General features: G+C 38.1%; 1 protein-coding gene across 3 annotated transcripts; it reads right to left on the minus strand.

Moving 5' to 3' along the window:
- Nucleotides 1–1,293: 1,293 nt before the first annotated feature.
- Nucleotides 1,294–23,512, minus strand: GPRC6A (G protein-coupled receptor class C group 6 member A). 3 transcript variants are annotated; one of them, XM_070496568.1, is made up of 6 exons: nt 23,311–23,512; nt 20,654–20,957; nt 17,813–18,124; nt 10,780–10,992; nt 6,385–6,508; nt 1,294–3,771 (listed from the first exon to the last, which is right to left on the minus strand). In XM_070496568.1, exons 1-6 carry the CDS (start codon nt 23,502–23,504, stop codon nt 2,657–2,659), a joined length of 2,262 nt encoding a protein of 753 aa, XP_070352669.1. In that variant the 5' UTR covers nt 23,505–23,512; the 3' UTR covers nt 1,294–2,656. The 3 variants fall into 3 exon arrangements, with proteins under 3 accessions (XP_070352669.1, XP_070352668.1, XP_014721700.3); XM_070496567.1 differs by having other exon boundaries at nt 17,288–18,124; XM_014866214.3 differs by lacking the exon at nt 10,780–10,992 and having other exon boundaries at nt 17,288–18,124.
- Between the last annotated feature and the right edge of the window lie 3,443 nt (nt 23,513–26,955).

Raw genomic sequence — 26,955 nt, forward strand, 5'->3', positions numbered from 1 at the left:
GTGGTAGGAGAGACACTTCAATTTTGTCTGGTGGATTAGCTAGAGTGTTCCAGGAAGACGAGGAGTGGAGAGGACATCAACACAGAGAGAAGAGGCAGGCTCTGAGGCATGAAATAGCATGGTGTGTGTACAGACAATCACTAGCAGTTGACCATTTCACCAGGGTAATGCACCAGGCAGGAAGGGGTAGACATTGGTGCTGGACTTGAAGAGCCTGGGCATCAGGATAAGGATTTTTGACTTATTGCAGGTTTTGAAACAATTGAGTACCTAAGAGGTTTTTACTATAGAAATATATCCAGTGGAAATGAGCAGAAAGTTTTGCAAGACCTACTTTATACTTGGAATAAAACATTGAGAGACCAAAATCAAATTAGGAGGCTACTGCAACAATATATGGAAAGAGTGATGGAGACCTAGATTAAGAAGTAATGACAGGGATAGAGATCATGGCAAGGTTTCAAGAAAAAGTAGGAATTAGAAAATAAAAGACAGATGATGAATTAAAGGTATAGAAGGGTGAAGGAGATAGTGGAGTCAAGGATGAATAGCGTGAATCCCAGGGTTCCAACTAGTCCAAAGGTAGTACCACACGCTGAGAAATGGAAAACAAGAGGAGAAGGAGTTAGGAGAAGACAATAATGGAATAAATTTTAGGCACATTGACTTTGAAGTTAGAGGGACTAGCAGGTGGATTGGTTAGAGAGTGATCTGGACCAGAGATGTGGTTTTGCAAGTTGTCTGGGTCAAAGTGAAGACATGAAAATGGATAATATTATAGTGAGTGAGTGTGTTGAGAGAAAAGAGATTTAGATTGAGGGTGGAACTGTGGGGAATACCCACATTTAAGAGCCAAGTAGAGGGAGACATACCAGCAACAGAGACCAAAACTGAATAGTCAGGGATGTCAGCGGAGAACCACAAGAGCCTTTGCATCATATTGAAGTGTTTTAAATAACTGAAAGTTATAAAAAATCATGAAAGGGGTGAAGAGGGAGAATTTCAAGGAGGAATCATACCACAAATGCCATTAAGAGTCAAAGGAGATGAACACTTAAAAATGACCATCAAATTAGACAGATAAAAAGTCACAGGTAACTTCTCTGTGAGCTATTTTGGCACAGCAGTGCAACTAAAAGCCAGATTTCATGGACTCAGAACTAATGGGTCACAAATCAATGACGCTATTCCTTCAAACTTTCAGTTGTGAAAAGGAGGGAGAAAAAGAGTGGTAGCTAAAGAGAATGTCAAGATTGAGATATACAACTAAGATATACAACCTGTGTACGGGGGAGGAGTTGGGGAGATAAAGCAGAAAAAAAAAAGATTGAGGACAATGTTATTTTGTATGTTTCTCTGTTTTATAAGGATGAGGGTGATGTGACTGTGACATCCAAATCCGTATCACCAGCCCTGACTTACCCCCTTATATCCATATGAATGCTTGATATGTCTTGAAATTACTCCAGGCACCTCAAATTCAATATTCCATCTTCTACTCTAAACCTGTCTTCCTCCTGTATTTGTGTCACTTCTCAATAAATCAAACCAGAAGCCTATAACTCATCCTTCACCAACTACTTCAGATAAATGACCACCTTCTATATAGCTTGAATACATATACATATCCTCCCTTCTATTTCCTGGTATAGATCCTAATTCTTTCTCAGTGAGACTCCATCCTCCACCCCGTATCAGAGTGAGCTTCTTAAAATGGGATTTTGAACCTATTACCTTTTTGCCAGACCTTTTTTGGCCACCCTCTGCCCACAAGATAAAGACCTAAGCTCCTTAAAAGAGAATTTCAGTCTGAGGCATTCATTCATGACCTAACCTCTATGTATAAAAGAGGACTTCTGTCTACTAATCCCAAAATAACTGTACTTCCCTGAATACACCTTCTCGACACACTTTCTGCCACCTCTTCTGCTTGCCCCTTTTATCTGGAACAGCTTTCTGTACTTTCTTTGATTAAACTCACTCTTATTCATCTTTCATAAACATCATACCTTTTACGTAGCCTTTTTTGAAACCCTCCCAAGATCCCCAGGATGACTAAGTGCCACTTAACTACACTGTTATAGTGCCTTATGCACATTACAATCATAGAATTTCCCACCTGAATTGAAGATGTCTATATATGACTGCCTTCCCTTGGATTTTGAGCTCCTTGAGGTCAGAAATGATGTCTTGATCCTTCTTGTAAATTTGTATTTAGCACATCACCTGGCACATGGTAACTGCTCAAATGCTTGTTCAACTGAACTAAGCAGTGGAGGTGGGAAAGTAAAGATGCTCAACACAGAAGGAGAACCCATACAAAGAGGTTTGAGAAGAGGTGGTAGAGGATGGGGCAAGGATGATACATTATGGGCTAATTTTGAATAGAAGAGATACCTTTCCCTATGTGCCTAAGAGGAAGGAGATAAAGATGGAGGCAAATAGAAGGTGGGAATGGATGGAGTTTCAAGCTGTGGCTCTATTTTCTTTGTTAAGCAGGTGGTTGGACAGAGGGAGTGTTCTACCAAAATTTGGTGAAGATAGAGGCAGTGAAGAAACACATAGGATATATTTGCTCAGAAAGTAAGTGCACATTTTAAATGCTAAGACCCTAGAAACATTTTCTTCCAGAATGTGCCATCTCTTAAGGACTTATTCATATACTTGAAATTCTTTTCCGAGGCAAAGTTTTAGATATACTTGTAGCATTTTCTCTACAAATGCATCCAAACACTTGTTCCTCAAGATCTTTGCTTTTCTGCCAGGCTGCAGACTTGCCACCAGGGCTGGGATTGGTCATTGGGATATTGCTGTTGGTGGAGTCCAGTGAAACATGACTCATAGCAAGGCTACCTGCACTGTGGGAAGAGTAACTGTAAATCATCTTGAGAAAGGCAGATTTTGTGTTAGTCTCTTGTTTACAAAGAATAACATAGCATTTGGGGAAGAACATACAACACAGGATCCCATAGTTAGATATCAAAATAACAATAATCTCGACAGCTGGCAAATATTTGCCAAATGTGGTAGCATAGACAGGGATGAATATGATCCAAGCTATGAAGTAAATGAGCATGCCGAATGTTATGAATTTGGCTTCATTGTAATTCTCAGGTAATTTCCTGCCTTTGAAGGCAAATATGAAGCAGATAAAGGCCAAGATGGCAATATAGCCCAACATGGTGCCAAATGCGAGGACAGATCCCTCCTCACATTCCAGGATAATGACTCTGGGCAAGGAGACATTCTCTTCCACAGTAGGTGCTGCTAAAATTACCCAGAGTGTGCAAATGACAACCTGGATACCCGTGCAAGTGAAGATGATGGGGATAGGTTTATAGAGGCACTTCAAAAAGTTCTGCAACTTGGGATCGAAGCTGAAGGCTAGCAAAATTTTCAGAGACTTCATCAAAATGCAGGAGATGCAGAGAGTAAAGCTCACACCAAACAGTGTCTGCCTGGTTTTACACGTGAAATCCTGTGGTTCTCCAACAAAAAAGCCCGTGTTGGCAAAGTTGAGGAAATGACAGAGAAGGATCACATAGCAGACTGTCAACCCCCCGGATGATTTCACAACGGGTGTGTTCAGGTTTCTTGTAAATATTATGCCAATGGCCAGAACAAACATGATTCCCAGAAGGGAGAGGGCCATGAGCAGGATAGCCAAGGAGTCATTCCAGCTGAGATACTCCACTTCCTTTTCAAAGCACACGGTGCTCCTTACTGGGGCCCAGTGAGTTTCGTTGTTGCATAAAAGGCAGTGATCCATATCTAAAAGACAGAGGAGATTCAGTTATTGCAAACATTTAAACCAGGCGATTGTCCACAATGCTACAAATGAGACTCCTTCTCGTAATAGTCCTGACTAGAAAACGGATATAGATAATTGTCACATTGGTTACTTATTAAAATAAAGCATGCACAGAACCCAAAGAAGGTGAGAGAGAAAGGGTGAAGGTGAGGGAAGAGGAAGAGAGGAAGAGAGAAAAAGAGAATTTTAAGTCAAGCTGCAAGTCTTTAGGAAATTAATATACTCAGGATAGATGCCTTCCTCTTGTGAACTTGCTGGTGGCAGTTCAGGGACTCTGTTAAGAAAAGGGGCCATGGAATCAGACATATTTCAAGTCCCTTTCTGTATCACTTAACGATTCCCGTAATCTTGAGCAAACCAATTGAACTTTCTGAGCCTATTTCCAAATCTCTTTAAAAATTTTTTTAAAAAGACTCTGCCTTATTGGAGTGCGGCACTCAGTGAGATAATAAATATAAAATGCTTTGCGTGGAGTGTTGCTCACAGTAGGCACTCAATATGACGGGGGCTGCTGTTATAAATAAGGCTGCAATTCTTTTAAAAGCAGAAACAATACGGTTGTGTCACCCTAAAAGCTTCCTAAAAGTGAGATAACACAAGATAGTTATCAATGACAGTTGATGAAGAATTAAAGTCTATTTATCCACCCAGGAGTTTAGTATAATTGAGCCACTCACACAGGCAGTGATAAGCTTGAAAATGATTTATGTTGACTTTTTTTTTAATAAGGATTTTTTTTAAAAAGATTGGCACCTGAGCTAACATCTGTTGCAAATCTTCTTTTTGTTGTTGTTTCTTCTTCTTCTTCTCCCCCAAACCCCGCCCCCCAAGTACACAGTTGTATATTCTAGTTGTAGGTCCTTCTGGTTGGGCTATGTGGGACACCACCTCAGCATGGCGTGATGAGTGGTGCCAGGTCCACACCCAGGATCCCATTCGGAAACCCTGGGCTGCCGAAGTGGAGTGCATGAACTTAACCACTCAGCCACGGGGCTGGCCCTGATTTATGCTGATTCTGACTGCAGGGTGGCATAAATAGTTGATACCAGAGTGGTGTCTCTGGGAGTGTGATTGCATTTGCTCCCTGTTTTCAGCCCCTATAGATGGGGTCCTAATTACTTCCAAAAAGCCTCTCTCTGGGCATCCATCTGATTACACTCCACAAAGCCCATTCAACTTTATAAAGGCCCCGTGGTCACTTCTTCATTCACCTGAAAGTCAAATGATGTTTCTGTTTATAGACTTCATTAGCTTTCCAGCCTCCTCCTCTTTCCAAACCCTGCTTCCCTACAAATACCCATTCTTTTCTGTCCTCCCCTTACCTACTGCTGCTGGTACCTACCATTTCATTAGTTCAGAGAACATTTATTGACCTTGTCTGTGTATAAGAGCTGTGTCCTGGAACCACAGAGAATAGGAGATGATGTCCTTTCAGATTGCCTTAAATCCTTGCTTTTTCTCCAAGGTTGCCCTCGGTCTCCTATACTTGTTCTTGGAAGCAACTTACTCTGGTTATGAAAGACAACCCAGATTGTATCTTGAAGGACTCTTGTACATCTTTATGGGAAATAAATGCTCCATACTCTCTTGGTGTTTTTGTTTATCCCACTTGGCAGACAGGTGCTAGATACCACATAGCCTGGAAAATTTGCTCTCCCTCCAAATCACCTAGTTATTTAGACAGCACAGTCCATCTCGGGTTGAGATAAGTGGCATTTTTGTGAGGTAATGACAGAACACGGATATTGGAATGTTTACATTGCGATACTTCTCCCTTGGAGCCAATAAGGAAAAAGAATAAGCATTTGGGAACTATTCCAGCTCCGGGGTTCTCAGCTTTTATATAAGATGAATAGGAATGCTGCAATAAACAAGGGAATATGATGTTTTTAAAGTAGGCTTAGCTCCTGGGATAGTGCTGACAGCTCCTTTTAGGGCTCCAAAGGCTGCTGACCTCACTCTTGTTCTTTAATTTGTATATTTTGCTCTGATCTCATCAAATTGTTATAGATAGGTTTGGCAAACAATCAATTAGTAACATCTTATCTCTGTCAGTAGTTCATCCCCTTGTCTCAAGGAAGATTCTTTCTCTTTAGGCTTCACTGTTGCCTATTGGTAGGAATAATGAGATCTCCAGGGTGTACACACCTCTGAGTTTCTAACATGCTCAGATTAGTCAATGCAGTATTTATTTATTTATGGTTATTGTGCCCCAATTACAAGTCATGCAAATCTGTGTAGGGGACACATGGACAAAAATTGACAGAGAACTCGCATTGTTTTAAGAGGTGCCGGAGAAGAAGTCCAGTTGTGGGGGATGACATCATCCCCTGGAAGTCAAGTTCCTTTTCTCTCTCTATTATGTATTGGTTGTGCATCTGCTGATATAATAGAGAAAATTCAAAGACAAAATGAAATTTTACAGGAATTTAGTCTAGCAAGGGCATGAGATGCTTTTTTTTTTCCCAAATGAAAAACTAAGCCAAAAGAATTCATGTAAAAAAAATCAGCCTAAAAGGAATGGTAAGGATCATATGGTGGGTCACTGTACCTGTCGTAGTGACTGCAATTACCTGTCTGATTACTGTAGTGATTTTCAGGACAGTCCACACATTCATAGCAGCAGATATGTTGACTTTTTGTAGTTTTCTTCATTTGCCCAGGACTGCATTCCTTGGAGCATTTAGATTGAATTTGCTGCAAAATGGAAAGAAATCCCAAATGGATTTTTTAAAAGATTGATCTTAACTAATTTTGTATTTTGATCTTTCTTTCCATAGTATATTAGAATTTTTTGTCATCTGGAGAAATGTGAACAAGTTTAAAAAATAGAAAATATTTCAGATAGTGAAACTGTTTTAGGAAGAGCACAGCTTTTGTCACATTAATAACTTCTGTAAGGAAATAAGGGAAATTAGCTCTTTCAAAAGCCCCTAGCAGAGGGAGAAATGTGTAGTGGTGGAGCTAAAGAAGGAAATGATGGCTTAGGAATTTCCAATCATGTGCTGTATGAAGAGTTCAACCATATAAGAAAATAATATATTCTTGGACTTTTATATTCTTTAGAAGAAGGTTATTAATAATGCTGTCCAAAGACCATGTCCAGTCTAATCTTAAAAAACAAAACAGTGGAAAATTTTGAATTCAAAACTATTAAAGTATGAGTCAAAAAGACAAAATCATCCTGAGAATTTAGATCATAATTCTGCACGTCCCAATGTAAATCACATGTAGCATTCTATTTTCACGGAACCCTCTGTTTTCAATCTAGCTAATAATTCTTTGCACTTCAGCTGTGTTATTTTTTCCATTCATAGTCCCTTTCTCATGGCACGTCTTGTGAGATAATCTGTTATCGTCTTACTTTTGTCCTTGGGAAGCCAAACCAGAATGAGTAAGTGAGACTTTCTTCTCAATTCTCTTAATAGCTATTCCTGAGCCTGGAACATAGTCAAAGTACTAAGCTAACCAGTCTTTCCTCTAGAAGATGAAAATGAACTGGCTGAGAGAGAAAAGCAGCCAAGATTCAGTAGCCCTGTGTCCACAAGCACTGGCTTTCTTGTTTTCAACACGGTTGTTGCTGACCTGGGTTTTGAGCTGGCAGGATATCTGCCTTGTGGATTCCCCAGGGCAAACTTTTAATTGGAAGTATCCACACTCTTGGAGGGTGCTCAGAGGACACAAAAGGATTTAACTACGAGATAAAGTTGGACATCATTAGGGGAATAAAGTGAAACCTTTCTTCCCAGAAACACTGTCTCTTCTCTCCCCACACATCAAGAGGTAGCAAAGACATTCTAATGTCTAGGATTGATAACTTTGGAACAGCAACAGATTTAGGGTTACCTGATGTTTTGGCCTATGAGTGTGTTTTTTTTTAAGGTATGCTTTTTTTTTTTTTTTTTTTGGTGAGAAAGATTGGCCCTGAGCTAACATCTGTTGCCAATCTTTCTCTTTTCTTTTTTTGTTTTTTGTTTTGCTTTTTCTCCCCAAAGGCCGAGTACATAGTTGTATATCCTAGTTGTAAGTCATTCTAGTTCTTCTATGTGGGATGCCGCCATGGCATGGCTTGATGAGCTGTGTGTTGGTCTGTGCACAGGATCTGAATTGGAACCCTGGGCCACCAAAGCAGAGCACATGAACTTAACCACTCAGCCATCGGGCCAGCTACTGGACTATGAGTTTTGATGACTTACCAGAAATGTTGATACCCCAACGAGCCTGCATATTGATAAGCAGATCTTGAAATCTGACCTAGTTGATCTCAGATACTGCTGGTATCTACAAACTTCTTGAAGTATTTATGGGTGTTTCCACCAAAAAGGAAGACTTGTCCCTCTTTTCATGGTGGTCAGCCCCTTCCATTTAGTCTCTAAAAGCCCTATCAGTTATTTTTCTTCCTATCACCTCCCCCTCATTGGTGTTTCTCCTACAAAGTCTGGAGGTAAGTCTTGGTAACAATAAATAATAGAGAATCCTCTCTGTATTCAATAAAAAAATGAGACACAGCATAGTTTAAGAGACCCAGTTGAGTTACAGTGTTTAGCAGAGTGCTGGGTTCACAATGTGGTTGTGAGGATAGTGGTGATGATAACAAAGATGGCGAAAGTTTGAGAACACAGAAGGATGGCTACACTTCTATTTTTCAAGGGAAAAGTATCTTGCTTTACTGAAACTTATCACAGGGAAAATGAGAACTAAGAGAGTGGCTTAAAGCATTAATTTATACATTCCTTCATTCAACACGTATATTTTGAGTGCCTATTATATGCCAGGAACTTTTGTAATTGTTGAAGCCATAGCAGGCAACAAAACACAAAAAATCCATACTCTCATAGACCTTCAGTTCTAGTTAACAAGGTTGACAATAAATAAGACAAAGATAAGCAAAATGTACAGAATGCTAGGTAGCAATAAATGGTAAGGAGAAAAATAAAGACAGGAGGGTGTATAATAAGTGTTAGGTTGACATTGAAATTTTGAATAAGGTGACTGAGGAAGGCCTCCCTGAGATGGGGATGTTTTAAGAAAGACAGAAAGGAAGTGAGAAAGTGAACCACCTGGACGTGAGAGAAGATTATTACAGGGGAAGGAAACAGCAGGTGCAAGGCCTTGAGCTAAGAGAAAGGAAGGCGTATATGGAAGAGTGAGAAGGCCTGTGGGGTAGGAGGAAGGAGAGGGTATGGGGAAGGTGGTAGGAGATGAGGTCGGGGGACTGGTGGCAGGTCATGGAAGGTTGTTAAAGACATTGGCTTTTACTCTGAGAGAAATAGGATGTAGGGAGGATTCTGAGCAGACTGTTATATTTTACAGGGTTACTCTGGCTGCTGCTTTAAGAACAGACTGAAGTGGGTAAGAGTGGAGGCAGAGAGCAATTGGAAACCCACTGTCTTAATCTGGGTGAGAGGTGATTGTTGCTTGGAGTGGAGTGGCAGCAATAGAGTAGAGGACAAAAGTGGTCAGAATCTGGACCCATTTTGAAAGTAAAACTTCGATGGGATGTGGAGCATGACAGAAAGAGAAGTGACAAGGATCCCACTGGGTTTTTCCATAAGCAACTAGGAGAAGGGAGTTCTTATTTATTGAGATAGAGGTAGGTTTGGGAACTCAGTTTTGGAACTAATCAGTTAAGCTATTAGACACCCAGGTAGAGATGTCAAGTAAGGGGTTGTATATTTATTTAGGTTGAAATCCAGAAGATAAAAATCTAGGAGTCATCTGCCTTCCATATAATGACATTTTTTTAAAGTCGCGAGCCTGGATGAAATCACTAAGGAAAAGTGCAGACAAAAAAGAGGAGCCGTTCCGAGCTCTGGGCACATCAACATTTATAGGCAGTGGGAATGACAAGGAACCAGGAAAGGAGACCGAGAAGCAGTGGCCAGAGATGGAGGAAGAAAGTCAAGGGAGTGTGGTATTGTGGAAACAAATAAAGAGAACATTTCATGGAGGGAAGATTAATTAGCCTGTGAGTGAAGTAAGATGTTGTTTGGATTCATTAACATTGGTGAACTAGACAGAAAGAATTTTGATGCACTGGAAAGAGTTCAAAAGAATTCTTGGAGGAGAGAAATTGGGATCAGTGAATATATTCAACTTTTTCAAGGAGTTTTGCTGTAAAGAGAAATAGAGGAATGGGCCGTATATGGAGGGGGATGTGCACGTGTGGGGTGGTCAATGGAGTTTCTTTTTTTTTAAGATGGGAAGAATAACAGCATATTTGTATCATCATTTAAATAACGCAGAAGAGAAAATGCTTGAGGATGCAGGAAGAACTGGAGAATTGCCAGAGCAACATCCTTGAGTAAGTGAAGGTGGTTGGGATCCAGAGGACAAGTGGAGGAACTGACCTTGTCTAGGACCACAGACAGTCCATCCGCAGAGCCAGATGGAAGGCAGGGATATGGGCACAGATATGGTGGCAGGGAAACCCTGATTGTTTCAGTTTTGTTAGTGAAATAGGAAGCAGGGTCAACTGAAAGAGAAGATGGGGAAGATGTGTTGGAGTCAGAGGAGAGAAGAGAAAGCATAAAACAGCCATCTAGGAAGGTGGCAAGTTAATGGACTAAAGTAATAGTCCAATTGTCCAGCAGCATTAAGGGCCTACTCGAGGTTTGAGAGCATGAATTTAAAATGAGAACAGTCAGCAAGGTGTTTTTTGTTTTTGTTTTATTTATTTATTTATTTTTTGCCAAGTTCAGCGACACGGGATCTTATATTGATTAGACAGAGAGTTGAATTTAACCTGGATTACACTTTGAATGAATATGATGAAGGGAGAGAGAGGGGGAGGGAATTGAGAGTGTGTACAAGGGATCAATAAACAAGTTGATCATGGCATTTAAGGAGAGAAGTTGGAGACAGTGAACAGGCCTTAGAATGACTAGAGGTCCTGGTGGGGTCAAGGACTTTTGCAGTTGAGTTACCAATTGATTTGAATGCTACAAAGCAGCCTACAGCAAAATTACCTTGAGATTTCTGAACTCGTTTTTTGCTTCTTGGTCTGTGATGATGAAGACACCATTCTTCAGGTCATATTGTGCCAACTTGGTGATAGTCATGTGGCCATTGATCTCCTTCCAGAGCACAACATCATATCCAGTATTCATATCCCCATGGGCATCAAAATGAAATGAATTACCTCCATCAGTGAATGTCACATTTTTCAGTACATCAAGTAACTATAAAACATAAACACAGAAACAAACACTAATAGAAATATTCTAAGCGTACCCAGTAATGTAGTTATAACACTGCCTTACAAGGAATATCACTTAAAGATTAGAAAAAGGACATTCTGGATCAGTGAGTGTGGTAACTAGTTGAGAAGTTTCTTTAACTACCTGGCAACAATTTGAGAATTCTAACCTCATTTCTGCCAAAGTCTTGCTATGTGAATTTGAGAAATCAAATTAATGTTTATGGATGGTAGTTTCTCTAGCCTGTAAAATTAAAATCTGAGTATCTTCATTTTTCCACATTGTAGATTTCAGAATGGGTTCTCTGGGGCAGATGTCAAGGCTCTAATTCTGGCTGCATATCTCATTAGTAATGTGATCTTGACAGTTACAATTACTTTCTAGGCCTCAGTTTACTCATCTGTAAAATGAGGTAAATGAAACCTACCCTATAGGATTATTGTGAGGATTAAATGTAATTATGCATGTAAAGAGTTTAGCCCAGGATTTGGCACAGAGTAAGGATTAATAAAGGTTAGATTAATATCTGTTAATACCTATTACTAGCTAATGGGGATATTGTGCAGATAATTAAAAATGCTCTGAGTCTATCAACTAATAATGTCACCTGACATTCATATGTTATTGCTAATACTCAAATCTGTGATATCATTTTACTCAGTAACAACTCAGTGAAGCAAGCTGAGCAAGGATCAGCTTCCATTCTTCTTAGATGAGGATGCCCAGCAAGGGTGAAGGAACTTATCTGAGGACAAGCATCTTGACTTTCATTATGAGATCTTTCCATTCCATCTAACAATATATTAATTCAAGATCTCCTGCTATTTTTTCCTTCTGACTCAAAAGCAATCATCAATGTGCCATCTGGAGCCACAGAATGCAGGAAAATTCATCCTTTTTTTCTAGAGTCGCAATTGGCCCAGGTCCTTGGCCAAGTCTGAGTGGGTAATCTAAGCCAATAGTTGTCATACTTGCCATCCTCAAAATGAAAACTGATGGGACAGATCTACAAACCTGGGAGACAGTCCAATAACAGCAGCACCCTGCTCCTGGGCATGTACTGAGGAGCGTCCTCTCCAGAGAAGTTTAGTTGATGGGCGTAAGTAAGATAGCTTCTAGCACCTGCCCTCTAAGTCCCTACTTTGTTACTCATTTGGTGGAAGATATGGATCTTATTATCTCCAATGGTTTTCAAGTTTCAGTGATTGAGTGCATAGTAAAGTGACTTCTAAAATCTGTTTTCAATTTAATTCATAAAATGATTTTTTTTAACTTGAGAGGAAAGAATTGCCATGAAAAGTTACTTGTTACCCAATTGTACAGTGAGAACTTGTATGCAGTACAGCTGGGACAGGAAACGTTTAACTGACAATAAGGCAGCCATATTGAGCTTGCACTGCAGAGGAAGAACACTGGGCCAGGAGGGAGGAAAACAGGTTGCAATTCTGGCTCCACCATTAACTTGATATATAATCATGGCTAAGTAAATGCCCTCTCTGAATGCATCAGGCCCACTCATTATCTAAATGTACGATACTGTGCAGCTTTGTTGGGTGCAAAATCTATGGAATGAGTTACAAATTGTTCTACTTGAATAGAATTATTCTTATTCTATTCCTTCTCAGGTAATCTTTTATGAAAGTTTCTTTCCTTTAATTTTTTTTGTTCAACAGAACATAAGTAAATCAAGCTATATTTTAAAGTAAATATAATAGCTACAATAGTCATGTCAATGACCAAATGTCACTTCAGCTAAGTCTCTAAGTGTGTGTATTGATTTTATTATACATCCCTACAGATTTCATAGTTCCTTTAATGAATGTCAATTAATTAGTATTACATTAAAGAAGCAGGATATCAGAACTAACATGGTGAAATTAACCAACAAAATCTTATTCTAGTAATTGCCTGGAAGATAAAAATGGAGGGAACAAAAATAAAAGAATAAGTAAGAGCCTACCGTTAATGTTCTCACCTCTGCCTGTGTATTGATTTTTCTTCTGTTCCTTCCTTAAGCAATATACACACGTAAGAGGAAACATATTCTCTTCCACTCTTGCATTTGAACTATAATTTCCACCTGTTTTTTTCCCTGCATTTAATTAGGTTTTACAGGGTAAAGTTCTGACACATATATGTTCTGTAAATAATGATAACATTATATGATGTAAATAAACTAGCACAATTCTATGCTTGTTCTTACAGGAAAGAGGGTGGAGGCAAATAAAACAGTGCATTCATTACTTGTTAAATGTGACAGAACATTTGCTCCCGATTAAGGCAAATTTTGAACACTAACATTCCAGTTATTAAGCTATTAAATGCTTTTCCCATCAATTATTTGTTTTTCATTGAGACTCTGAAATTCACTGTAATTGACACTACAAAATTTAGAGAGTAGGATTTGCATTTCCATTATTGTATTATCCACTTCTGTTCGGTAATGACCTGTATTTGAGAACAAAAGGCAAGGGGGCCACACCAATTAAGGTGTTGTGGTTGATGCTGTCTTCCATTTCCATAGCTTCTCTGATGTCCGCTCTATCTCCACAAGTAAGCTGTGCTTGGGAAAAGAGGTATCTTTGTGAGTAAATTAGAGAACAGCAGAGGAAGCAGCCTTGCATCTCTGTCTGGTGCTCAACCTATGTCTTTTTCTTTTGTGAAGTTTTCCAGGGTGTAGTAGAAAGCCCACTGGACTAAAGCTGGGGCAGTTTCACTGCTAACTATTTGGGTGACCATAGGCCAGACCCTTATTGCTGAGTCCCCCTCCATCTCTAAACTGCTATAAGTCTCAGTCACCAGTAACCCTTCCTCTTGTCACTTCTTTAGGCTGAAGTATAAAGAATATGAGCCCTGTGGACCTACCATAATATTATAAAGATTAGAAATCATCTATGTTAGTGCCTAGTACAGTAGGCCTTAAAATGTTTGAGTTATTATTTTCCTTACCACTCCAAAATCACTTTCTTCTTGGAACATGTCTCCTCTGACTTTTGGACTAATATTCAATCATCATTGCTACACTAGGATGTCTCATAAGTTCTTCAAACTCAACATCTCCAAAATGGAATGCTTAATATTTCCTCTCCCTACCAGGACTCAACTTTTCTCTGTGTTTCCATTTCAATAAATGGCACCAGTTGCCCAAATTTTTGAATTGTTTGCAACGTCTTTGCTTCTCTCTATCATCCTTTACACCCGATCTCACTCCTAATGTTCCTCATACTTCCTCTTAAATATCCATGTGTATGTTTCTCCATCCTCATTGTCACAGCTGTAGTACAAAGCATCCTTTTCTTATGCCTGTATTACCAAACTCACCTTTCTCCCTCTAGTCCTGTGTCCCTCTAATCAACACACATGACAGTGGGAATACTATTTCTACAATGGAAAGCAGATCACATTCCTCTCTTGTGTAAAAGTATCTTTAATTGGCTCCTCTTTGCTCTACCAAGTCCAAATCTTTAAATATGGTTTGCAGACTTTCTGTTTCAAGGATAGTCCCTGTACCAGCAGTATCAGCATCACCTGAGAGGCTTTTAGAAGTGCAGACTTTCAGGTCCCCCTTGGGACTACTGAATTAGCATCTGTGTGATAGTAAAATCCCAAGGCAATTCAACTGCACATCAAAGTTTGAGATGCTCTGATCAACAAGGCCCTAATGATGGATTCTTCACTAGTCCCGCCAGTCTCATTTTCCAGTAGTTTCCACAAAAGTCTCTAGTTCTATGGCATGATTTTCTGCTCCCTGAAGATACCATGCTTTCTCTTCCTTCTGAGACTTTGGTGGAATATTTCTGCCCTGGCTAACTCCTACTCATCCATCACATTCACTGGAGATATCGTGATCTTTGGAGAATGTGCTCTGAATTGCTAGTACTGAATTAGTTGCCTCTATTACGTGCGGCTCTGCCATCTTGTGTTTATAAGAAACACCGCGATGTATCGTCCTGTATTGTAATCAGCTCCTTAATTGTTTGATTGTGTACTCTACTAGACTCCTTTAGGGAAAGAACTGTCTTGTTCTCTATAATATTTTTAGCACTCAATGCAATGCCTGGAACATTGAGACATCCTATAAATATTTTCTAAATAAACATATGAATACAAGTTTGACTATTAAACATTCTCTCATCTCACGCACATCACTTACTACCTTGTACATCATCAGAAGTGAAGGAAAACAAAGAAGAAAACCAAAATAACTAGTCACAACAGAGAGGTGGTATCCTTGCACACATCTGAGAAACATTAAAAATCTGTTGAAGTAAAACAAACATGACTGTGCTGTCCCTGAATACCACTCACAGATGTAAACAAATACAGAGCCAAAGTAAAGACTATCCTCAAATACTGGGGGGAAAAACCCTTTAAAGTTATTTGAATCTAAAATTATTCAGAAACTATCATTCAAATAATGGTGAATTTTGCCAGGGTACAAAATAATCTTTAGAAACGCACCTTGGATTAGTTCCCCGAAATCTTGCTGATCTTTTAAGTTTAGTGTCTACGGAGATTTCTTCATAAAAAGACAGTTGTTTGCATTATTTGTGCTACTGAATCTGGCACAGATGCAGCTCACTCACATGGAGATCAAAGGAGCAAGTCACTCCCCTATTCCTCCTTGCCTATCTGTTTCTATGTTTCTAGATAAACAGGCTCCCAGGGCCATAAAGAACGACCTCAGGCTTCTAGTGTTTAAATAAAACTTTTAGAAGACGCTACTTGGATTATGCTTTCTTAACTCTTTTCCTCGGAATGTTTGAGACTTGTTCCTGATTTAAAATACTTTCCCAGATCTTTAGTAGATAAATCGCTCTTGCGGTTTGTATTTCTCTTTTCTTTTGAGCCTCTTTGTGTCCCCCCTCTTTATCCTGTCTGTCTCTATGGTTGTCTATTTTCTCTCCATTACTCCTTCTCAATCTCTCATTCCTAAAGTTCCATGTAGTAGTTTCATTACGGTGGTCCACTTAATTTTTAGTTTTACCAATCCTTCATTGAAGGTTTACAAAGAGTATGCTTTCAAATAGGCATCTTAAAACTATTAAGCATATAACTTTTTTTTTAAAAAAGAGAGAGTTTTAATTTAAAAAAGATCCTAATCTCTAGTCTTATCTCTTCATGAGGTTTTTGGCCTTGTGTTTACAAGGTGCAAACTAGTTTTAAAATGAGCAATTTGAAACACTCTATGACCATCACATTATCTACCCAAATGTAAGTTTGTCAGCTCAGAGCTTGGAGCTTGTGTTGGTGGGTGTTTAAAGTAAAAACAACAAAAGTAGAAATAGCCTGTCCTGAATACTTATTTATATGATCAGAAGAATTGGGTCTTACTCCCTTTCACCTTCTTTTTCCTTAGGAATTTAAAATAAATGTATTTTGGAACATGGTTCTGCCTCAAGACATTGCAATTTGTCTTTGAATACACATTATTGAGAAATTTGTTTCTAATGAGTAAAATTTTTCATCATATGAAGCAACAATTTACTTTTAAATACCTTGTTCATGGACATTTAAAAAACGTAATGGAAATTTTTCACTAACTAGGGCCGCATTACACTTTAATTTGAACTTCTCAAACTAATCAAAGAGAGGAAAGGGAAAGACTTCTTTTACAATTAGTGGTGCATGTAAACCTGAGATATCATAGGAATTACCCTGATTGACCTAATAACATTCCAATGAATGTTGGAATGTTCCAATTCCATTCCATTGGAACCAGACTGGAGTCCTAGGGAGACGGCCTTAAGTAAGAGTCATAACTGGAGGCTTTGGGACTATAAACCATCAGAGACATCATGAGAAGCAAAGGGTACGGAATCAGAAGACTGAGACTGAAGTCATATTTCTGGTGCTTCCTAGCTTTAGTTTCCTCATCTATAATATTTAGTAATAATAAAAAGGATCATTAAACATGCCTGGTCTTGTGTTTGTTAAGAGCATTAAAAGAGGCAATTCATAGGAAGCACTGAAAAACTGCAAGATCAGATATAAATCCATAAACTCAAGGAAAATAACACTATCACCAGAATCTTCTTGGACAACAGAAGAACATAACTTTGGTGAGTCAAAATAGGAGGTAAAGGTAACATAACAAGTCTCATCCTCAAGAACAAAGAGCTAATGGTAGAAAGGGAGGTTATTCAAATACTGAAGGTGTCTGCTTCTAAAAGGAATACGATTAAGAGCAGTTAATTTAACTGTTTGCAAATTAAAGCAGGGAAGGAAATGGAGGAAATGATGGTAGGGGGATGTTCTCGGTTGTGTGAGTTAGTACCTCCCATGGTTGAAAGGCGTTAGGGTTCTGACAATCTTGAGCTTGGCACAGATCCTGAACTGCATAACCAAGGGCAAACACTGCGAGCTGAATACTGTGAACAAATCCTGGCTCAGTGTAATCCCACAGGAAGTCATTTCTCAGAGAGAAGTTCCTTTCTATATCCTTGTTAGCCTTGTAGGTCAAAGTCCCCTGAGAATGGTTGGAAATGCATTGACTCAAATCACTGTCCTTGACATGAGCACAGGCAGACAAGAGCATGGCATATTCATTTAAGGGCTTGTTATTATCACTGGGAAATAAATGCAGATTTTGTAGAAAGGAATGGAAAGAGGACATATTCCCTCTTGTAAAGGTAAACCCCACAATTTTGCCAATCCTTTTAATGTTAGGAATGGTGGTAATCTTGGTGGCAGTTGACCAAATATCGCTAGCAATCCAGGTCTTATTTACATTCCTTTCAATGGCTTTATTGAAGAGATTGAAAACATGGAATTGCCTCAGAAATACCACAATGACATTAACCTGGGCTTCTGCTATGATTTTCTCAAGTGCCTGATTGATCCCGACTTCAATTGTGTTATCTGAGAGGAAGGCTGGGATAACTTCTTTGAAGGCTATGCACACATTATTTGCCACGGTCTGCATTGCAAAAGTGTTGAGAGCCAATCGTCCATAGTCATCATCTGTGGTTATGATGCCAATCCAGTTCCATCCAGATTTCTGAATTAGATGGACCATTGCTTTAGTTTGGTAGAAGTCACTGGGCACAGTCCGTAAAAATGAAGGGAAACGAATTTTGTCGCTTAGGATTTCTGCAGTTGATTCATAACTCACCTGGAAATTGACAGAATCTTTTAGTTACAGTGTTGATGAACTCCAGGTGGCTGTTCATGTAGATGTTCCTCTCTGATTTCTGTGAGTTTCCATAACCTTTTCCTAAACTCTCTAGTCCTTTCCATCCTTCCCTTTCAATGAACTCCTACTTTACAAATAGCTTAAATCATGATATTTGGTATGTGGTGACTGTCTAGAGTCGTTGCTCTCTAATCACTTTAAGTTATGCATAGTATAAGCTCTTGAAGGGGTCAGGCTCTAACTTTTATCTCCATCGCACTTCTATATCCATTTATATCTGTCTTATCTCTCAGGCCAGGACTGATTGTGGATATTATCTAAATATTTAGAAATAAATACAAGAAAAATGCAGCTGGTGGTGATTTTTATTCTAGGTAAAATAAATCATCCAGTCAAATAATCATCTAGTCTAGAGGTCAGCAAACCTTTTCTGTAAAGGACCAGATAAAAAATATTTTAAGCTTTGTTGGTCACATATGCTCTCTGACATATATAATACATATATTGGGGTCTTTTTGTTACAACCTTTAAAAAACGTAAAAATCATTCTTAGCTCCACAGCTCAAGAGTTTGAGAGTCACATTTGGTCTGCAGGCTATGCTTTTTTTGTCCCCTGATCTAGTCAAATAAGCAGCAACATTTTGGGAGTCCTACCTAACATGTGCAAAGTTGTACCTGATTTACTGCTTTGGTGATTTTATTCTAGGGAGAATTATTGCCTTCCAAGGTGAATTTTTTTTTTTTTTTACAATTTGCAGCCTCATGGTATGGTGCAAAGACAATAGGCTTTGAAGTCAGACAAACTTAGAATCCTGACTTCAATAAATTTGGGAAAGTTAGTTCACTTTCCTTTACCTGTGAAGTGATAGGATTCTTGTGAAGATTAAAAGAGAAAGTTTAAATGGATATTAGCACATGGTGGACATTCACTAAAGCTTAGTTCCTTTCCCAGCACGTGACACTGCTACACTCACCAACACTGTGAGAGCTGCGCTTCTGCAAAATCAGCGTTACCCGTGGAAGTCTCCTTTCCTTTGTGTTGTCTATCGTGGCAATTACATTTTACATTAAACAATCATTGTTACAAATAGTCTACTTTTCTTATCACCTGACTCACATTATACATAGTCTAGAAATTTTGAGCCAAAGCCTTATCTCTGAGATGTTTGGGGGAATAATTCTTTCATTTTGTCATTTTGGACTTATAGTTTGCATTACCAACGTCACTAGGCTATAATATAATGGAACTCTCAGAGGCTTTCATAAATATATGCATTTATTTACTCTAGCTCCAGAAAGTATATATTTTGTATATAAGTGTATATTTTGAATTCTTATACACATTTATTATATTACATATTTTTTCTATCTTTCATTTCTATCACGTGGTCATTTCTTTTTTTCCCTTTTTTATTGAGGTAACATTAGTTTAAAACATTACATAAATTTCATGTGTACATCATCATATTTCAACTTCTGTGTTGTCTACATCGTATTCACCATCAAAAGTCTGGTTGCCATCTGTCACTGTTCAAATGTGCCTCTTTACCCCTTTCACCCTCTCCCCACCCCCTTACCCTCTGTTAACTTCTATCAGATGGTCATTTCTTGATAATCTGACTATAAGCCTTTTTCCTTTCTAACTTTTGGCTTTGAATCTTCCTTGAGCTTAAAAAGCAGTGACCTCGCAAGTTACAGGGTGATGTGATATGAAGGTGAGTAGGCTCAAAATGAAAGCCAAGGGAAATTGCTGGACTCTGAGGAATGTGCGAGCACTTAGTGCAGGGTTCTCTAATATCTGTTTTGGTCTTTCAGAGATGTTTTTACTTACTTCTTGGTTATTGGTTGGCCTTACAGGAGGTATGTATTTCCACAGTCTCTGCTCAAAGCATTCCTATCATACTCAGAAAAAATTGCAAACCATACCACAGCTAACAAGATGCTACATGAGCCAGCCTTTGCCTGTCTCTCCAAGTGCATCTCTTACTATGCTCCTTTCTGCTTAAACTGATCTAGCCATGATGACCTTTTGTTATTCTTTGGACAGTTCAATGTTGCGCTTGCTGTTTTCCTGGTCTGGCTACTCTTCTCCTCTCCCCCATCTTACCTTGGCTGTCCCTTCTCATTCAAGTTCAGGCTAAACGTCACTTTCTCAACAAGTCTTCCTTGACCTCCATACCCCCTTACCCTTCATTCTCTTCTCTTTTCTTCATAGCATCTGACTGATTGTTAGTCCAGAAACAAGGCAGTTGAGGTGCTCAGAAGTTTGTGTCTTATCCAAATCATGCTGAAAACTGCCAGAAACTAGACCTGACAAATTGAGGGGTGTCTACACCCTTAGTGCTTTGTCCACTCTATTGTCTATGATAGGGCACATCCTTTCTTTGACAGAAGAGAATGAAAGGTTAAAGTAAAGGCAACTGCCTAACTAGTCTCCCAGGTTACCCTGATCTGTTTATAATAAAGAATATAATCAAAACCAACATATGGATGTATAACAAAACCTACCTGTGGCATGAGCTGCAAATTCAACATCCTGGAGACAGCCATGGTTATTTCTGAGTAGCCAGCACCTATGACAGCCTTAACCCTTGGCATGTAGCTGGAATAATCACACTTTAACTCCACGATTTCTCTGGAGCAGTTGAACTTAGAAAGAAACCTCAGAGCAGCTGCCATTGCCACTGTGACATCAGTACAAGTGTCATAGATTTCATACCCCAGTTTGACTCCAGATAAGAGTGTTGAATTATTGATCATCTCAATGCTGTGTATCATGGCAAGAGTATGAAGAAAGATTGATATGTCAAAGCTGTTGAGAAACAAGTATTTTTTGAAATCAGAACATAACTCTTCTCCACACGTGGTGATATCTCATTTTATCCACATCTCTGCCTTATAATAGACAATTTCTGGATCAGTGAAGCTTACTTCTTGATGGATCTAAACTTTATTTATTTAAAAACAATTTCTCATGGAGACTTTAGAGGGTACCTAGGAACCCACACTTTCTCAAATACAGTCTATGGAACAAGATTTAACCATTTCTTAATGAAGTTGGGGATCATTTTGATTACTCGATTTAGCCTTCTGCAGTATGAAGATGTCTGGTTTTTGTTCCTTTTTGTAGCTCAATGTCAGCATTTTATTGCCATCCAAGTACCTCCTTTTTAGACTCACAAATCCATTTTTAAATTTTCTGATTCTAATCTGCTGTGGTTGAAAACCAGATTAATAAGACTCTTAAAAATTACATATAAATATGCTCTGGGAAAACCCCAATAGCCTTCTTCTAGGTAAAGTGCACTATTTTAGTTCCAACACATAGATAATTCTTCTTTTGGAGAGCTTTTCCAGTTGACTTCTTGATTTGTGATTATCCCAGAGCACTGAGTTGTTTGATTACTGATTTACTGTTAAGTTTATTTCATCCACCATGTTTACAAAAGGTTATAAACAGTGCCTAATACATAGTAAGGGGTGAATAAGTGTTTTTTTAAATGAATAAAAGGAGGTATTATTATTCAGGGTTTTGATATGCTAATGTTTCCTTTTAATGAATTGAGTTATGATAAATTAAATAAAACAATTCGAGTAATAGTATTTGCCATTGTGGTCTATCTAAATGTGAAGTTTGACAAATCAGCATTAAGTTTTTAATTTAAAGAAAGAAACAAGGAAGAGGAAAGGTTAAAGTGATGAATTGTCTGCTATTTAAAATGTATAATATTTTCAGAGTTTCCCACATGTTAGCTCCATGACAGTCTGAACCTCGTTGGTAAATTCACCTCAGTTTCCCAGTGGTTAGAATTGGGCCTAGGTAATGTCGGCACTTAATAAAGGGTTGTTTAATGTTGAGTGAATACTATTTCTTTCAGTGACCAACAGTAAGATGAAAGGATGTTCAATTCAGTGATTTTTTTAAAGAATAAATTTGGTTATTAGATCAAATGATTCTTTACTATTTTCCATCGTTAATAGTTGGCCTACGGTTGTAGTTGGCCTATGGTTGTGCACCTCAAATTTGTAGTCATTGTTTGGGTGCCAGCTTAGTGCTCTGAAAATCTTCATTAATTATTTTTGGGTATTTCCTGGTATTCCTGATAATCAGCAGTTATGATGACAGTAGCTCAATATGGCTAACTTCTGGAGAGAATGCCAGGAAGGAATCTCAGTGTGACATGAGATCCCATTTTATCTGAAAGCATTCTTAGAGGGCTTGGTAAATACTTTTTGATAAAGAGAGAAAAAAAGGGAGGAGAAAAGAGAAGATTAAGTTTACATATAAAAACATCAAGATAGAAATCAGGATTTTAGAGCTCGAAGAAACCATGGGGATCACATTGCCATAGCAACAGAAGCTGATGCTGCCTGTGTCCTTAGAGGTTATCCAGGCCCTTACTTTGTAGATGAGAACACTGGATACTGGAACTCAGAGTTTAAGTGATTTACCTAAATTTACAAAATTAGTTTGTCCCCAAACTGAAATTAAAATTCAAATATCCTACTCTCCTTGAAGAAAATCTATTTGTAACACACCCCACCCAGCTTTACTATTCCATATTACACTGTGCCAAATGTCTTTTAAATAGTTGAGCTTTCACAATGTAAAGTGTTCATCAAGGAAGAAGGAATAGTTTCAGTTGAGATTAGGTCTTAATTTATGAAAGAATTAGATTATTTCAAGAATGAAATGAAGACAGTGTTGACAGAAATGTTAGTGTAGAGAAAAATTTTAAATGTAGTCTATTTTTAACAAATAATTAAACAAGAGATCCATGTTTATAACAAAATGCATGTTGTGGGTGGTAGAAATATTAATGTGCTATGTATGCTTGTGGTGGACAGGCCACAGTGTCTTATTGGTTTTCTCAAGTGACTTCATGGATTTTTTTTTTTAGGCAAAATCCAAATAAACATATTAATGTAAAGCATTAATTGCCTCTGCTCTTGAAAGTTGATCATACATATAGTGCTGATTTATCTCTCTTTTAAGGAATGATTTACTTCCTTAAAGTAACCAAGATTAACTATATGTAATTTCAAGATACGTGAGTTTAAATTTTATTAAAATAATTTAGATGTTAATACAAGTAAACATTTACATGATACAGTCTCCCGATATAGTCTTGAAATCTAAATGTGCTCTGTGAGGTTTTACTCACCCAACACACTTCTGGATTTCGGGTCGTCTGGGATAGTCATCTGAGGACAGCATTTTTTCATGAATGGCAAACAAACCTCCAATCATGATATGTCCTGGAGAAGTGGCAGCCACAAAGTCATCAGGGGTCTGGCAAGGCTGAGAAGAAGCAAGAATAATCACAAAGCAGATAATCAGTATAATCAGTAATGCCATGTTTCTATCTCATTTGCTCACTTCATGCGAGTTCTTAGGAATCGAATAATAAGCTCACAGAGTGCCAACAACATGGGTCCTATTTCACTGTAAACACCATGTAAGGTATAGGACAGTGTTAAGGACCAGAAACACTCAATATTCAGATGCTTGATGATAGTCAAAACAACTCTTCACCAATAAGAACATATCAGACTCTTAACACTCCAATGTTGGACATGTATGAGAGCAATAACACTCGCTGGTAGAATTAGAAACATAAGTTTCACTGTGGTAGCACTCTTTCACTCCACTGTTAAGTCAAGGTCTTTGAGTCAGAGCAGCATTTCTTTTGAAGCAGAATGTAGACTCTTTAGAAGGGAGCAGTTTGGGAAATGGATAGTTCTGCTTTTCCAAAAGTATCACATTCAAGGAGCAAAAGCTTCCGTGTAGTTTATAAACTGTTTAGAAAAATAGCATCCTGCTTTTGTTTTTCCAGAAAAGTTCTATTTTAAAAAAGTGAAGTTCAGTTAAGTTTAGGTGTTCATCAAGTTCAGTTTACAAGTGTCAGAAATAGGTAGGTTTTGTGGTGACGGGGAAAACTAACAACGAGATGAAACCTCTGATATAGTGTTTTGGTTTGAGCAAAAAAGGTCTACATAGATAACTGACATTTCCACAGTTGCTTGTGGATTTTTAGTTTTATAAATTTGGGACTAATTTCAAGCTACATATTCTTAAATGCTTAGGAATCTGAACTATAATGACTTTATGGATATCTTTTGGAATTTAGTAGAAGACTGGTAAACATCAGTAACCTAAGCATCATTAAGAAAAAGTTTAAAGTTTTTCAGTTTATTTTTAAAATCAATCTTTTTCAGACATTGGATTAAGAAGGACTATCATGGGCGCACATTTCCAAATCCAATACATCAAGGTTGTTTGAAGAATAGCAGACACATTTAAAGGAGTGTCAGAAAATAAAAGAATGCAGTGGCCAGTAGGGTATTTTCCATCATCCATCATCCAAATTAGCCTTAGATTCCATTGACACATCGGGTTTTGCCAAGTGAAGAGTGGAGAAGTTACAGCGCATCACAGTGTCACATGTCTATTAAGTCTTACCATTTTAACTAGTGGCAGGATTTCCTCTTCGAACACAAACCAGTTAACTTCAGTTGTCCAGAAAGTTTAATAAACATACATGAGCTTGAAGACCCTTCAAATGTTTTGCAATTGCATTTTACCTATCTTAATCTTATTATCCATTTGTGTTTGTGTGTGTGTGCAATTGGATAAATTTATATATTCATGAATTTAGTTATTTTGCTCAGATAACCCCTAAGGTCTGATGTAATTATAAGTTCAAAGATAATTTTGGTAAAGACATACTAAAAAATAAGTAATTCAGATAATTGCTCAGCAAAAGCATATAATAAGTATCAAGCAACTCAGAATAATTCTGAAGCTACTGCTCTCATGTGACCATATTGCCCAGGCCTGACATTTATTTGAAAAATCAGTGATGAAAGTTATACCAATGATTTCTCTTAGGTTGCAATTTAAACAATATTTAGGGTTTCTATAATCTCACAAAATTTAAAAATAAACCACATTTTCTTATTTTAATAAATATAATCTAAATTTGAAAATCTATTTCTATGAAAGAGCCTTCTAAAGGTAGGAGAACAAATGGTTTCAAAAGCCCTTGCCCTGTAAAATGAAGTGTCACGTGGCAGAAAAGGCTCAAGTTTGGAAGCTGACAGATCTGGATGGCTCTGCCCACCAATTAGCATATGATCGTGAATGAGTTACTTTTTCTGAACAATAATTTTCTCATTTATAAAATAGGAAAGATACTCTATCTTGTGGGTATGTTTTAAGACTTGAGCTGAATCGATTTGTAAAGCTCCTGTGTTCTAGTAGGCACTCAATAATTAGCTCCTGTCTTTGTCTGTTAGGGATCCTATAACAAAAATACCATAAACTGAGCGACTTATAATCAGCAAACATTTATTTCTCACAGTTCTGGGGCTTGGAAGTCCAAGATCATGACCCTGGCAGATTCAATGCCTGCCCACTCTAACTTTACACGGTGGAAGAGGCAAGGAAGCTTTCACAAGTTTGCTCTTATAAGGGCACTAACCCCATTCACGAGGCCTCTGCCCTCATGACCTAGTCACTTGCCAAAGGCCCTACCTCCTAATACCATCACCTGCAGGGTTAGGTTTCAACATATGAATTTTTGGGAGGACACAAACTTTCAGACAACAGCAGCTCCCTCCTTTTCCTTCCCCAAACCAAACTCAGTTATTAATTCCTAAATTCGGAGGGCTTTCTAAAAGTCAGTTAAACTGTTGCTCAAAACTCTTTCTCAAACATCTTAAATACATGCCTGGTAGAAATGATGATGTTTGTAAAATTACCACTGTTTGGCTATCATCTCGCTAGATTGTAAATCTCTTATTGAGTTAAGCTTAAAGGAAGATACAGAGCACGGTCATGCACTGCCTAGTGATGTTTTGGTCAACAACAGACTGCATATACGACAGTGGTCTCATAAGATTGGTACCATATAGCCTAGGTGTGTAGTAGGCTATACCATCTAGATTTGTGCAAGTACACTCTAGCTCTATGATGCTTGCACAATGATGAAATCGCCTAATGATGGATTTCTTGGAACATATCCACGTCATTAAGCAAGGCATGACAGAAATTTTAGCCATAATTTAGAATCTACAGTTACTACATATTTCTGCTATTTAAAAACACTTAAACATGACAATAACTGTTACTCTTCCAAAATTTTTTTGTTTTTTTTTTTTTTACCTTAAATAACTGTATCTGGAGGATAAAAACTCAAAGAAATTTTGAGAGAGAAATTACTGATGGTGCTAGCTTGTTCCTCTTTTGATCTCAAGGATCTGTATTTCTTCATAACTATCTTTGTATGAAGAGGTAAATGGTTAATATGATTTAGAGGGAACAGCACAGAAATGATATCGTTACCCAAGTAATTCTCACAAAGGCAACTTTACCCTGCTTGGACAAGTACAGTAGGGATGTATAATCAATGAGTGAGGATACTTTGTTCTATTATTATTAGTTTGCAGCAATGACAATGGGTTGACTCCCCCTATGATGAAAGGCTAGTGAAGACTGGGTCAGATTGGAAATGGCATTCTGGGCCCAGAGGACAGAATACAGCATCAGCACTCGAGGAAACTTTTCACCAGTGAGGTTTGACACTCGTCATTTTTTAGCACTTCAGTTTTCCCTCCTGTTATCATGGTTTCCCATCTATCCTCCCTAAGTCCATACCCTTCCTTCATACTTCATTAAATTTCATACTAATAATGATACCACAAAGTCGTTTTCAGTGCTATTTGCATCTGCAATGAGATTTTGAAAATAGAATCGTCTTTAAAATTAAGGGAATCTATTTAAACAGCGGAATTTCAGTTATCTGCAA

This window comes from Equus asinus, chromosome 24, assembly GCF_041296235.1.
Source record: "Equus asinus isolate D_3611 breed Donkey chromosome 24, EquAss-T2T_v2, whole genome shotgun sequence".
In the NCBI taxonomy this organism is placed as follows: Eukaryota; Metazoa; Chordata; class Mammalia; order Perissodactyla; family Equidae; genus Equus; species Equus asinus.